The sequence below is a fragment of the Bufo bufo genome, chromosome 5 (genome assembly GCF_905171765.1).
Source record: "Bufo bufo chromosome 5, aBufBuf1.1, whole genome shotgun sequence".
Taxonomy (NCBI): Eukaryota; Metazoa; Chordata; class Amphibia; order Anura; family Bufonidae; genus Bufo; species Bufo bufo.
In genome coordinates, this window is record NC_053393.1 from 363,312,104 (window position 1) to 363,327,616 (window position 15,513).

The following is a 15,513-nucleotide window of genomic DNA, read 5'->3' on the forward strand; positions in this document are numbered from 1 at the left end:
CATGACATGGATAGGAGTTGGTAAGGCAAACATAGGAATACCCAATCTTACAGCATACTCAGAGTCAATAAAGCTAGCCGCTGAGCCAGAATCAATAAAGGCCTTACCCGGCCATTTATCTACTCCCAGAGAAATCGTAATGGGTACCGAAAGCTTACATTTAGAAAATTCAGGGTGTACCTGGTCTTTAGGTTGCCTTGTCTTAGGAGACTTGACAGAGAGGACCTTCTTAGGACACTCGTTGATCCAATGGTCAGGATCTCCACAGTAAAAGCATTCTCCACGTCTGCGGCGAAGATTCTCTCGGGTCATGCCAACCTGCATGGGTTCCTCGGTGGAGACCTCAGCATTGTCTCTGGTATAGGCCTCTGGCTGGACCACCATCTGGGAAGAGAACTGTTGTTCCTGTCGTCTCTCTCTAACCCGTCGGTCAAGTCGGACAACAAGGGTCATCATCTCCTCTAAGGTCTCTGGAAGTTAATAACTGACCAGAAGATCCTTTAATTTATCAGACAGACCTGACCTGAACTGACTCTTCAGGGCTGGTTCGTTCCATCCTGAGGGGACACACCACTTTCTGAATTGGGTGCAATAATCCTCCGCTGGTAAATTGCCCTGAAATAGTGCCTTTAGAGCCGTCTCGGCTACTAGAGCCCTGTCTGGTTCATCATAGAGGGTACCCAAGGCCTGAAAGAACCCCTCCACAGAATATAAACAACTGGTGCCAGCAGGTAAAGAGAACGCCCAGTCCTGGGGATCACCCTGTAATCGGGAAATGATAATGCCCACGCGTTGACTCTCGGAGCCAGAGGACACGGGGCGCAAACGGAAGTAAAGTTTGCAACTCTCCTTAAAAGAGAGAAACTTCCTCCGGTCTCCAGAAAAGGGTTCTGGGAGCTTAATCTGGGGCTCAAAATGCAGACTGGAGGCCTGAGGAGTGGAAGAACCTTGCCCTAACTCAAAAGAACTGAGTTTTTCCCCTAACTCCTGCACCCTCTGCGTCAGATTAGAGACATGGTCAGTCAGGGTCACCAGAGGATTCATAATACAGTGGTTATTGGGCCTGTTAATCTGTAACGGTCGCGTACACACACACACAGGGGGGAGGGAAGTGACCACTGCGCTCCACCCTTACCCCTGGCCCTGCCTACTTGCCTCGCGAGTCCTAATGACAGGGGACAACTGGACGGCAATCCCTAACTTGGAGTAAGTGCAGGGATGACAGACAGACAAACAACAGGACGTGAACGGACCGAGTCAATACCAGGAAAGCTGCAAAGTACAAATGGAGCAAGCAGAGAATTGTCAGGAGAAGCCGGGGTCATAAATACCAGGAGAGCAGAGAAGTACAAGAGGAGTCCTAAGAGAGTAGTCAGGTGGGAGCCGAGGTCACAATACCAGGACGGAAGCGCAGTACAGGAGGAGCAGGCAAAAGGATGGTCAGGGAACAGGATCAGGTAAGTATTCAGCAGTCCAACAAATAGCCAGGAACCTAGAAATTAACAGGCAACCTGTAGCCAGCAGGCTGCCTGTATTTATAGTGGGGAGTGAGGGTCATGTGACGTGGCCAGCGTCACATGACCGACAGACCAACCAGTCGAGCACCGACTTTTATTCTGATAATTATTAAAAACAATATACGAAACCTGGATCAACCATTCTATTTTGTGTGAAGAAGCTATCAACGGTTAATTGTATGCGCTAGGGAACTGAGCCAGTGTTATACTGGGTTAGGGAAAATTCCCTATTCTTACCCCCCACAATCTGCTCAGCCCAGAGATGCACCTTGATAGTATATGCACTCTGTCTGCGTGCCTAGGACTAATCTGTCCTTAGAAAAACCCTATTACATAATCGTAGATCCCATATGTCACAGATTCCAACGTGTTTCCCCCTCCAGGTAAAAGGAGGGTTCATCAGGGGACTTGAAATTGACCGGGTCAATATATAGAGAGTACAGTCACACTGATATAGAAAACAGTAAAATTGAAAATGCCAACACAATGATACATGGGCAACCAGAACCACGGGTCAAAATAGATACTCCTAAAATACAGAGCCAACGATACAGGATCAACCGGCAGTGTTAGTATTTTAAAGCATATTAGACCGAGACGTAGTGCCAGATAATTAAAATAATCCGGCTAGTAATTACCAGTAAACAGCAATACCAATAACACAATACTGAAAGCCAGTGCAAGACAAGATATTACCTGCAACGTAGTGACTGGTGTCGTCTCCTATAAGTGATAAGAAAGACTTAACATACCACTCTGCTCGATGTGAGAGAAGTGCAGATACACACTCACAGTCTGCTGGTTGTTTGACCAAAAGAGCGTTCCTGGTGCCAGATGATAGCTCCATTGTGCTTGGGAAAGAACTTGATTTCAAAAGGGGATACTATGGGCGTAGACTAGATATTGCACCTCCTGATTTGCTGGCTACCTTGTCAGGCCACCCAAAACAAACCCACAACTAAAAATCCAGGTAACCATAGGTTAGGTAGATAATTAGATCAACAACCCAATTTTCACACATCTCCAAACAATAAGCGCTCCAAGCCTCATTCTCAAATGGAGGGACACCCACGTGACGGCCATCCCATAAGGGGATGATTACCGTCCGTATGTTCAGGGGGTGTTACCCTTCCAAGGATTATTACCTCCCTCAGTTTCACCCAGGCAAGGCCCATGTATCGATACTTACGGGACCGCCGACTCAATGCGGCCCATAGAGAATGAGGATTGGAGCGCTTATTTTTTTGATGAAACACAATCACAATATTAAGCAGTGTGTTTCAAGACACTGCAGATGCAGTTGTCTTTGTGGACATAAGGGGCTGAAACATGCTTAAGTTAAAGGGGTTCTGCATTTTTTTAAAACTGATGATCTATCCTCTGGATAGATCATCAGCATCTGATCGGGGGGATCCGACCCCTACCGATCAGCTGTTTGAGAAGGCAGTAGCGCTGAGGCCTTCTCGCTGTTTATCGCAGGCCCAGTGACGTCACGACTAGTATCAATGGCCTGGGCGGGGCTAAGCTCTGTTCACTTGAATGGAGCTTAGCTGCACCCAGGCCAGTGATACTAGTCGTGACGTCACTGGGCCTGAAGTAAACGGCAAGAAGGCCGTGGCGCTACTGCCAGAGCCACTGCCATCTCAAACAGCTGATCGGCAGGGCTCCCGGGTGTTGGACCCCTGCAGATCAGATGCTGATGATCTATCCAGAGGATAGATCATCAGTTAAAAAAAAATGCAGAACCCCTTTAAGAAGGAGTGGAGATGAAGACAGTGAAAGAAGTGACAGGCAGGGAGTAATAGAAATGAATATGACTACATAGAAAATATCTGAATTTTCTAGACACAATAGGGAGGGTTGGCAAATATGGTTGATGCTTCAAATCACATTTGCTTGAGGGAATTTATTTAAAGGCTATGTACAACTATAAGGGGCAATTTTTTTATAATTGCATTTTACTCATTTTGGGCTTAATATTTTTTCATTTTGTCTAGCTGTGTGAATCCTACTTTTACTTTCACTTTGTGGTGATGATCAAATAAACCTTATCTCTAAATTACTAAGATGTCATCAAAAACACTCATTTAAGCCACATTAATATCAGTAAGATAAGAATTGAGTAATGTTTAAGTGATCAGAGATAAGGAGGCGTCTGCTTAGCTGCCTGACAGAAAAAAGTAAAAATTCATAGCCTTTAGAAAATCTGAACGCTGTACAGAGAATTGGTCTCAAAGACTAATTGAAAAAAAAAAAAGATTTTTAACTCAAAATGAGTACAATGCAAAAAAAACTGAATGTACTCCGTATGCATTCCGTTTCCGTGTGTCACTGGACGCCAAGGCGCTCGCTCTCCTCAGCGCCGTCGGCATCCCGTTGCTGTGCAGGAGAGAGGACGCGCACAGCATCCTCGTCTCCTAGGTGACAGGGGGCGGGACGGACCGGCCGCGCACGTCTCCTCTGCGCGGCCGGCGTCCTCAGTTCCCCCAGTAACCAGGGAAGGTCTGAGCACCGGGCTGTTTAACAGCTGGCCACAGGTTGCCTGTTAATTAGGTACCTGGCGATTGTTTGGTTTCCTGTATACTTACCTGATCCTGTGTCCCTGACGATCCTCTGCTTGCTCCTCCTGTACAGTGCTACTCTCCTGGTATTCTGACCCCGCCTTCCACCTGACGATTCTTTGCGGACTCCTGTTGTACTTAGTTTCTCTCCTGGTATTTGACCTCGGCTTCTCCTGACTATTCTCTTATTCCTTGGTAGCTCTATAGGTATTGACCGGGTCCGTTCACGTTCCGTTATTTGTCTTGTCCATCTTCCCAGCACGTATCCTAAGTTAGGGACTGCCATCCAGTTGTCCCCTGTCATCAGGACTTGCGAGGCAAGTAGGCAGGGCCAGGGGTGAGGGTGGAGCGCAGTGGTTACTATCCTCCCCCCTGTGTGTAGTGTACGTGACCGTCACAGATTAACAGGCCGTAACCAAACCACTGTATCATGAATCCTCTGGTGACCCTGACTGACCATGTCTCTAACCTGACGCAGATGGTGCAGGAGCTAGGGGAGTATCTCTGTTCCGTGCAAAGATAGAACATGTCCTATATTTGGCCGCAAATCGCGTTCCGTGGCTCCATTAAAGTCAATGGGTCCACAAAAAAACCTGAATGCATACGGAAATGCATCTGTAGGTCTTCCGTATCCATTCCGTTTTTGCGGAACCATCTATTTAAAATGTTATGCCCAGCCCAATTTGTTCTATGTAATTACTGTATATGCCAAACGGAAAAACGGAACGGAAACACAATGGAAACAAAAAACAGAACAACGGATCCATGAAAAACGGACCGCAAAACACTGAAATAGCCATACGGTAGTGTGAAAGAGGCCTTAAACAGACTACCGAAGCCTATAGAGCTCTTGTAAAAACAAGTTACCGTATTTTTCGCCCCATAAGACGCACTTTCCTCCCCCAAAAGTGTGGGAAAAATAGCAGTGCGTCTTATGGGGCGAATGCTGCATTTTGCAGAATTTTCAATTATACGCCGCGCCGCGATGCCGCGCGGCGGGTGTATCAGCTGAGAGGGAGGAGGGGCTGGGGGCCGGCATCTGCTTTTATAATGACAGCCTGTATTACTTACAAGCGCTCAGTAGCAGAGAGGAGGGAGGAGGCAGGCCGGGAGGACGGGCGCTGGCAGCGTGAGTCACTACGTCACGCCCCTGCGCCGCCCACTTTATGAATGAAGCAGGCGGCGTGGGCGCATGACGTAGAGACTCGCGCTGCCAGCGCCCGTCCTCCCGGCCTGCCTCCTCCCTCCTCTCTGCTACTGAGCGCTTGTAAGTAATACAGGCGCTGATTACCCTGAATTTTTATATATTAACAATGCCTACAATTATAGATAAGATTATATACAGTGAGCGGGGCCCGTGTAGTAGAATACAGTCACTGCACGGGCCCCTCTGTCATTATAAAACCAGATGCGACCCCCACCCCCTGTATTGGGGGTCATTCACACTACAGGGACACTGTTATGGAGGGGATCTGTGGATGACACATAGCATAAGATGCTATATATGTGTCATCCACAGATCCCCATAACAGTGCCATCCAGAGACCCCAATAAGAGCCATCCAGAGATCCCCATAACAGTGTCACCCACAGATCCCCCATAACAGTGTCACCCACAGATCCCCCATAACAGTGTCACCCACAGATCCCCCATAACAGTGTCACCCACAGATCCCCCATAACAGTGTCACCCACAGATCCCCCATAACAGTGTCACCCACAGATCCCCCATAACAGTGTCACCCACAGATCCCCCATAACAGTGTCACCCACAGATCCCCCATAACAGTGTCACCCACAGATCCTCCATAATAGTGTCATCCACAGACCACCATTAGTTCAAAACCCACCAAAAGCACACCTTTTGGTTCAAAATATTCTTTTTCTTATTTTCCTCCTCAAAAACCTAGGTGCGTCTTATGGGCAGGTGCGTCTTATAGGGCGAAAAATACGGTAAGCCTATGTTCAACAAATGTAAAATATGTTTGATAATTATGTAGTAAATTAATAAGGCAGTAGATAATTTCTATTCTCCTGCGTAAATATACTCATGCAGTGCCAAACCCTCTAGTCAGCAGGAGTGGCTCATGGCTTTACATATTACTTAAACCTCTGAAGCCAAAACTCCTACTACACATTTGCTAATCTACTAGACAACATGTAAGTATAAGACTTATGGTGTTGTTCTTCTCTTCCTATGGTTTTCATTTTTATTGTAGAACAGAGAATGATTTCTGGGGGCCATGTACAGCATTAGTTCAGTTTATTACTCAATTGTCAATTTTGTTTCTATTTGTGCTTTTCTCCTCATATGGTTTTTTAGACTTGCTCTTGCTTGTTGACTTGAACTTGAAATTTACATTACTCAAATCACTTATCCAATCCTGGAATGTTTGCTGTCATTTCAAGTAAATTCTGTAATTTAATGCAAAGTGCATTATTACAGCAGAACTCATACATTTTACTCCTGACATGGGGACTAGATCACTACTATATGTAATACAATACCACTGTAATACAATTATAAGACATATGAGCCACACACATAATGGAAAGGACCGCCTGAATGTAACTCCTTTAATCAAGGTGACGAATTCCCTTTAATGATTACATTTTGTGTCAGTGTTATGGAATATCTACATTGATTTTAATCTGTTGTAAATTGTATTGTATTAAATTTGTACCAACTAATAGGTCTATACTTTATATATAAAATAATGCATTATCGTCATGCAAAGTTGATTACAGTATGCATGCACAGACAGGTACTTTAGATGGTCTCTATGGATATTGCCTCTTGTCCATCATAGTAACTGAGATATTGTGTATTAAGAAATTGATGATAGGTTGATGAATAGATAAATAGTAGATAGACATAATAAACTAAATATCTGTTTCGGTTATGCAAGACTTAATTATCACCATAAACGCCTGTTAAAAGGCATGTGTCAGCAGATTTGTACCTATGAAACTGGCTGACCTGTTGAATGGGCTTGGCAGCTGAAGGCATCTGTGTTACGCTACTTTCACACTCGCGTTTGGTGTGGATCCTTTATGGATGGATCCGTTCAAATAATACAACCATCTGCATCCGTTCAGAACGGATCCGTTTGTATTATTTTTAACATAGCCAAGACGGATAAGTCATGAACACCATTGAAAGTCAATGGAGGACGGATCCGTTTTCTATTGTGTCAGATTGCGTCAGTGAAAATGGTTCCGTCCCCATTGACTTACATTGTGTGCCAGGACGGATCCGTTTGGCTCAGTTTCATCAGACGGACACCAAAACGCTGCAGGCGCTGCATTCTGAGCGGATCCTTTTCCATTGAGAATGCATTAGAATGCAAACTGATCCATTTTGTACCGCTTGTGAGAGCCCTGAACGGATATCACAAACGGAAAGCCAAAACACGAGTGTTAAAGTAGACTCAGTCCCATGTTCATATGTAATCGCATTGCTAATAAAAATGATGTAGTAATATATGCAAATGAGCTTTGGGGCAGGCAGCCCCCCCCCCCCCCCAAGGAACCCCGACCCCCTTGATCTGTGGAGGAAAACATACTTACCTGCTCCCCGCTGCTTGGTTCTGGCACTTTCAGTCCACAGCGTTCTGGTATCCACCGCTCATCTTCCAGGATAGACAGGGTTCAACTGTGCAGCTGCAGCATTGGGTCCTCTGACCACAAACCTATCGCAAAGCATTCCCCAGCAGGGGCCCCCAATAATCAGTTATAAACCAAGCAGAAAGTGTTAATTTCCCTGCAGCGCCACCACAGGGTAAATGGAACATTACTTATTGCCAGGCTACCGTGGGTTCTCCAGAGTGATAGATGATCCTTGTAAGGCTGGGTTCACACGAGCGGATGCCGTGCGTGACATCCGCTCCGTGAATGACAGCCAAGACCCGATGCAGACTGCAGAGGCACGGAGCATTAACATGACTGATAATGCTCCGTGCCTCTCTGTGATCTCTTTACTACGAAATCACTGTGACAACTTAATCTCACTGTGATTTCGTAGTAAAGAGGTCACAGAGAGGCACGGAGCATTATCAATCATGTTAATGCTCCGTGCCTCTGCAGTATGCATCGGGTCTTGGCTGTCATTCACGGAGCGGATGTCACGCACGGCATCCGCTCGTGTGAACCCAGCCTAACTGTTTTTAACTTTGGCCAAGAGATGAGGATCCTGATTAGATGATCCAGACTATTCAGAATTTCTTAATAGGCTGAATAAAAAAGGATCATCTTAACTGGACAAAGCCTTTAAGCAGCAGGGCGTGGGACCTGCTCCTTCTGCTTACTTGATACGTTATGGAGAAGCAATAGATATCATAAAACAGCTTACTCAATACAAAACTTTCAGACTGGAATCATTCAGATTATGTATTCATTCTGTCATTCATTTATGTTCTTTTAAAGCAACATTTTTCCAGACATGTCTAATTGTATGTTCACATCTGCATCAGAGACTCTGTTAGGGGGCTTCCTCAAAGATTCCATAAAAAATAAAAAATAATTAATTAGCAATAAGAAATGTTTGTGTCTGTCATATGATGGATCCAGCACTTTCATTATTTTTCTTATTCTGCTCCTATAACTGTGTGAAGGCGGCCTTATTATATGTGTGGGTGCAATGCAATTATCCTAATAAGAACATGTATCAACCTCCTGTCTCATTACTTCAGATAACGTCATGTCCACCCTTGATGCGGTTGTTGCTTCTAATAACTATTTTACTGCAGAGCTAGCGAAAAAAATTAGCAGTGATGAGAATATTGTGATGTCCCCTCTTAGCATGCTAACTGCTCTGGCACTGGTTTGTCTTGGAGTCAAGGGTAAAACTGAAGCACAAATGAAGAAGGTGAGAATTTTACAGAAATTTTATTTGCATGTTTCACAGACCTAAGAATTTTTTCGTGCTTGTAACGTCAGACTTAAAGGGGTTATCCCATCTAAAACAATGGGGGCATATCGCTAGGATATGTCCCCATTGTCTGATAGGTGCGGGTCCCACCTCTGGGACCCGCACCTACAAGGAGAACGGAGCAGAGAAACTTGAAGAGGGCGCACTGCCATTGCGCAGCAGCCCTCCATTCATTTCTATGGAGCCGCCAAAAATAGCCGAGCGCTGGCTCGGCTATTTCCGTCGGCTCCATAGAAATAAATAGGAGCAGTGGTCGCGCATGCGCGGTGCGCTCCCATTCACTTCAATGGGAGAGGCGGGGAGCTGCGCCTAGTGGCGGATGGACCACGGGAAATCAGACAATGGGATAACCCCTTTAAGTAATGTCATTAGTTTTTTCAGAATTTATAGAGATGGTTCCTATTTTGCTATTTAGGTATTTTAAGCAGGGTGCTGGCTCTTCTTAAAAAGACCAGCTATATATAAAGACTTACTGGCAATGCTGCATGGGAAAAAAATATGCAAAGAGGTATCTCCCAGTGATAGAGAACCATCTTGCTAGAGCCACCTTCTGGATGTGGCTCCTTATGAGTCTGAATTTTAAACAAGTCATCAGTATCCGTTTGGCGGGGGTCCAACAGCAGGTATTTCTGGCAATCAGCTGTTTTATGAGGAGGCAACACTGTTCATTACTAGAGATGGCCTTGCGGTTCGCCCAGGGGTCGTTTCTTTGCTTGTTCGCAGTTCGCCGAACAGGCGAACATAGGGTGATGTCCACCGGCGCCATATTCTGTCAACTGGCCCGATCTGGCAGCCATTTTACATTCTCTGTGTAGGAAGAGGTTGCAGTGTGAAGCAGGGACAGACTGTTAGGGACACCAAACGCTAGCTAATAAGGCCACAAAAGTCCTTTTAAGGACTGGTATAGGTGTGCTATCGATAGGTGTGACATACTAAGGGGTGAAATATACTTATAATATACTTTCTAACATAGAAAGTATATTATAGTGCATTTGTATTGTGCAGCAGTTGTGTGCGGTTCAGCTGAGATACCGCAGCTAGATAGAGGGACAAACGCTATTGGAATAACTAATTGCAACTGGTGTGATATACCTGTTGCCCCCCAAAAAGAAACGGATTGAGGGGTGGGATATACCTATAATATACCTTCTAACATAGAAAATATATTACCGTATTTTTCACTTTATAAGACGCACCTGATTATAAGACGCACCTAGGTTATTGAGGAGGAAAATAAGAAAAAAAATATTTTTAACCGCTTCCCGACCACCTAACGCACGGATGCGTCCTGGCGGCGGTCGATTCATTCCTCCTGGACGCATCCGTGCGTCATCTCGCGAGACGCGAGATTTCCTGTGAACGCGCGCACACAGGCGCGCGCGTTCACAGGAACTGCAGGTAAGCGAGTGGACTGCAGCCTGCCAGCGGCGATCGTTCGCTGGCAGGCTGTAGATGCGATTTTTTTAACCCCTAACAGGTATATTAGACGTTGTTTTGATAACAGTGTCTAATATATCTGCTACCTGGTCCTCTGGTGTTCCCTTTTGCTTGGATCGACCACCAGAGGACACAGGCAGCTCTGTAATAAGTAGCACCAAGCACCACACTACACTACACCCCCCCTGTCACTTATTAACCCCTTATTAACCCCTGATCACCCCATATAGACTCCCTGATCACCCCCCTGTCATTGATCACCCCCCTGTCAGGCTCCATTCAGACGTCTGTATGTGTTTTACGGATCTACGGATCCATGGATCGGATCCGCAAAACACATACTGACGTCTGAATGGAGCCTTACAGTGGGGTGATCAATGACAGGGGGGTGATCACCCCATATAGACTCCCTGATCACCCCCCCTGTCATTGATCACTCCCCTGTCATTGATCACCCCCCCCTGTAAGGCTCCATTCAGACGTCCGTATGTGTTTTACGGATCATCGGATCCGCAAAACACATACGGACGTCTGAATGGAGCCTTACAGGGGGTGATCACCCCATATAGTCTCCCTGATCACCCCCCTGTCATTGATCACCCCCTTGTAAGGCTGGCTCCATTCAGAGGTCCGTATGTGTTTTGCGGATCCACTGATCCATAGATGCACAAAACACATACGGACGTCTGAATGGAGCCTTACAGGGGGGTGATCAATGACAGGGGGGTGATCCCCCCATATAGCCTCCCTGACCACCCCCCTGTCATTTATCACCCCCCTGTCATTGATCACCCCCCTGTAAGGCTCCATTCAGACGTCCGTATGTGTTTTGCGGATCCACTGATCCATGGATCGGATCCGCAAAACACATACGGACGTCTGAATGGAGCCTTACAGGGGGGTGATCAATGACAGGGGGGTGATCAGGGAGTCTATATGGGGTTATCACCCCCCTGTCATTGATCACCCCCCTGTAAGGCTCCATTCAGAGGTCCGTATGTGTTTGGCGGATCCGCTGATCCATGGATCTGATCCGCAAAACACATACGGACGTCTGAATTGAGCCTTACAGGGGGGTGATCAATGACAGGGGGGTGATCACCCCATATAGACTCCCTGATCACCCCCCTGTCATTGATCACCCCCCTGTCATTGATCACCCCCCTGTAAGGCTCCATTCAGACGTCCGTATGTGTTTTGCGGATCCGTGGATCCGCAAAACACGGACACCGCGGATCTGCAAAACACATACGGACGTCTGAATGGAGCCCTACAGGGGTGTGATAAATGACAGGGTGGTGATCACCCCATATAGACTCCCTGATCACCCCCCTGTCTTTGATCACCCCCCTGTAAGGCTCCATTCAGACATTTTTTGGCACAAGTTAGCGGAAATTGATTTTTTTGTTTTTTTGTTTTTTCTTACAAAGTCTCATATTCCACTAACTTGTCAAAATAACATAACAAATACAGGTGCACTCTGCGGTCTTACTAACCCTCGTACTGGTGTAAAATTGAGAATTAGCCAACATATCCTGCTTGGAGGACATGTCTGAGCCCGAGCACCGCGCCAAGGTTTCTCAAGTAGCTCGGGAACCTAACGCTAAACCTACCTGGGCCGTATGGGCAATACCAGGAGCCAGTGGGCAAATTACAGGTGCGCAAGGTCCGACTGTCACGGCCACGGTCATGGCCGTGACTCCTTGGGAGCCGCATACTGTTGCCCGCGGTTTTGGGTTGTAGTGTCAACCGCAGCTTGAGGCATAATGTAGTTGGCCTCAGGTGCGGTTGCCGCGGACAACAGCTTTGTGTGCGGTTCCCTTGGAGTTGTGTGCGCGTTTGTAGCACTTTTGTATGTCTGTGTGCACTTTGTTTATGTTTGGTGTGCACTGACATTTTCCCATCACTGTGGCTGTCCGTGGCAACGTTTGGTGGTATGATGTACATGTGGTGGCAGTGTCCCGGCCTGCGGGCTGACTCCCAGGACATGGTAGCCACCCATGTCGTTGCCTGCGGCAACAGCCACAGTGTGATCTCGGTTTGGACACTTCCCCTTTAAGTGGTGTTTTCCCTTCCCTGGTGTTGGAAGGGTTAACTCCCTTTCTGTGTGTGTGAGACACTGGGTGTGTCTGTGTGGGTGTGGCCTCTTAGGCCTATAAAGCCTCAGTGTTTGGCATGTCTTAGTGGGTTGCTTCAGCCATGTGTAGCTGGAGCAGCCTCCTGTGTATATCATCTGCCAGTGGGGGCCACCCTTGTGGTCATAGGTTTATCTGTGAAGTATAAGTTATGTTTGCATGATGTTCAGTTGATGTTTCCCTTTGATTCCTGTTTTGTGCAACTATGGATGTCCTGGTTTCCTGTGTGTTATGTATGCTATGTCCCTTTGTGTTCTGTGGACATGAGTAGTGCATGCATGGGTTCCAGTCAGCGTGGCTGTGACAGGTACGTGTGGAACTTGTTTAGTTCGCCTGTCATATCTGTATGTTGTATGTGATCCCCCATTCCTCGCAGCTTGGCCAGTGAGACCCCTGTTCCTCCGTGTCCAGAAGGAACAGGCTGTCTTACCCTGACTCCTAGTTCAGGGACCAGTCGGAGGGTGAGTTAGGGATCCGAGGTTCCTGAGCATGGGCCCTCCTACCTTCAAGGTCGGCCCATGCAGCTAGGAGTTAGGGTCAGGTTAGGGATGTGTTAGGAGGTGACCTGCTCCCTATCCTGTTGTCCTGGCCGAGCCGCCTTACATCTTCTGTCATCGCACGGCTGAGGATTTCCCCCATCCTCAGCTGTGACACCGACTCAAAGCAATCTCCCAGTAACTTCCAGCATGTGACCATGCATACAATGGGAGGAGGCAGAGAGCTCTGAGCCCCACCCAAGACTGGCTGATATAGCCCGGGCCTCACATGTGCACCAGAATGCTGCCTGTGGATGGAAATAAAGGCATATTCAGACTAGGAGTTTCTACACCTCCAAAAATTCAAAATACAAACTACAAATTGGCGTGGTATTAAAAAGCAGGAAGTGCTCAACCCTGCATGCATCTATACCGGGGGGGCAGATCCTGCATTTGTGGCCCGTTGCTAATGGCAATCCCCAGCAAAAATGCATACAATGGAGGATGCCTGCAGCAGACCACAAGTACCACAATGGACATCCTACACAGGATAGCAATTGTGTGGATGTGATAGACAGTCAAAATAACATAACAAATACAGGTGCACTCTGCGGTCTTACTAACCCTCGTACTGGTGTAAAATTGAGAATTAGCCAACATATCCTGCTTGGAGGACATGTCTGAGCCCGAGCACCGCGCCAAGGTTTCTCAAGTAGCTCAGGAACCTAACGCTAAACCTACCTGGGCCGTATGGGCAATACCAGGAGCCAGTGGGCGAATTACAGGTGTGCAAGGTCCGACTCAAAGCAATCTCCCAGTAACCTCCAGCATGTGACCATGCATACAATGGGAGGAGGCAGAGAGCTCTGAGCCCCACCCAAGACTGGCTGATATAGCCCGGGCCTCACATGTGCACCAGAATGCTGCCTGTGGATGGAAATAAAGGCACATTCAGACTAGGAGTTTCTACACCTCCAAAAATTCTAAATACAAACTACAAATTGGCGTGGTATTAAAAAGCAGGAAGTGCTCAACCCCGTATGCAGTGGTGCATCTATACCGTGGGGGCAGATCCTGCACTTGTGGCCCGTTGCTAATGGCAATCCCCAGCAAAAATGCATACAATGGAGGATGCCTGCAGCGGACCACAAGTACGACAATGGACATCCTACACAGGATAGCAATTGTGTGGATGTGATAGACAGTCAAAATAAAATAACAAATACAGGTGCACTCTGCGGTCTTACTAACCCTCGTACTGGTGTAAAATTGAGAATTAGCCAACATATCTTGCTTGGAGGACATGTCTGAGCCCGAGGATCTGCCCCCCCCGGTATAGATGCACCACTGCATATGGGGTTGAGCACTTCCTGCTTTTTAATACCACGCCAATTTGTAGTTTCCACTAACTTGTGACAAAAAATAAAATCTCACATGAACTCACCATACCCCTCACGGAATCCAAATGCGTAAAATTTTTTAGACATTTATATTCCAGACTTCTTCTCACGCTTTAGGGCCCCTAAAATTCCAGGGCAGCATAAATACCCCACATGTGACCCCATTTCGGAAAGAAGACACCCCAAGGTATTCGCTGAGGGGCATATTGAGTCCATGAAAGATTTAACTTTTTGTCCCAAGTTAGCGGAAAGGGAGACTTTGTGAGAAAAAATAAATAAAAAATCAATTTCCGCTAACTTGTGCCAAAAAAAATAAAAATTCTATGAACTCGCCATGCCCCTCATTGAATACCTTGGGGTGTCTTCTTTCCGAAATGGGGTCACATGTGGGGTATTTATACTGCCCTGGCATTTTAGGGGCCCTAAAGCGTGAGAAGAAGTCTGGGATCCAAATGTCTAAAAATGCCCTCCTAAAAGGAATTTGGGCCCCTTTGCGCATCTAGGCTGCAAAAAAGTGTCACACATGTGGTATCGCCGTACTCAGGAGAAGTTGGGGAATGTGTTTTGGGGTGTCATTTTACATATACCCATGCTGGGTGAGATAAATATCTTGGTCAAATGGCAACTTTGTATAAAAAAATGGGAAAAGTTGTCTTTTGCCGAGATACAGGGAGTGCAGAATTATTAGGCAAGTTGTATTTTTGAGGATTAATTTTATTATTGAACAACAACCATGTTCTCAATGAACCCAACAAACTCATTAATATCAAAGCTGAATATTTTTGGAAGTAGTTTTTAGTTTGTTTTTAGTTTTAGCTATTTTAGGGGGATATCTGTGTGTGCAGGTGACTATTACTGTGCATAATTATTAGGCAATTTAACAAAAAACAAATATATACCCATTTCAATTATTTATTTTTACCAGTGAAACCAATATAACATCTCAACATTCACAAATATACATTTCTGACATTCAAAAACAAAACAAAAACAAATCAGTGACCAATATAGCCACCTTTCTTTGCAAGGACACTCAAAAGCCTGCCATCCATGGATTC

General features: G+C 46.3%; 1 protein-coding gene across 1 annotated transcript in view; it reads left to right on the top strand.

Moving 5' to 3' along the window:
* Positions 1-6,218: 6,218 nt before the first annotated feature.
* Positions 6,219-15,513, top strand: part of LOC121001017 (ovalbumin-related protein Y-like) — a 344,860-nt gene continuing 335,565 nt past the window's right edge. Inside the window, exons 1-2 of the mRNA XM_040431875.1 lie at positions 6,219-6,237; positions 8,769-8,944. Coding sequence (XP_040287809.1) covers positions 8,777-8,944 — 168 coding nt within the window. The 5' untranslated portion in view covers positions 6,219-6,237; positions 8,769-8,776. The remainder of the gene's footprint in view (positions 6,238-8,768; positions 8,945-15,513) is intronic.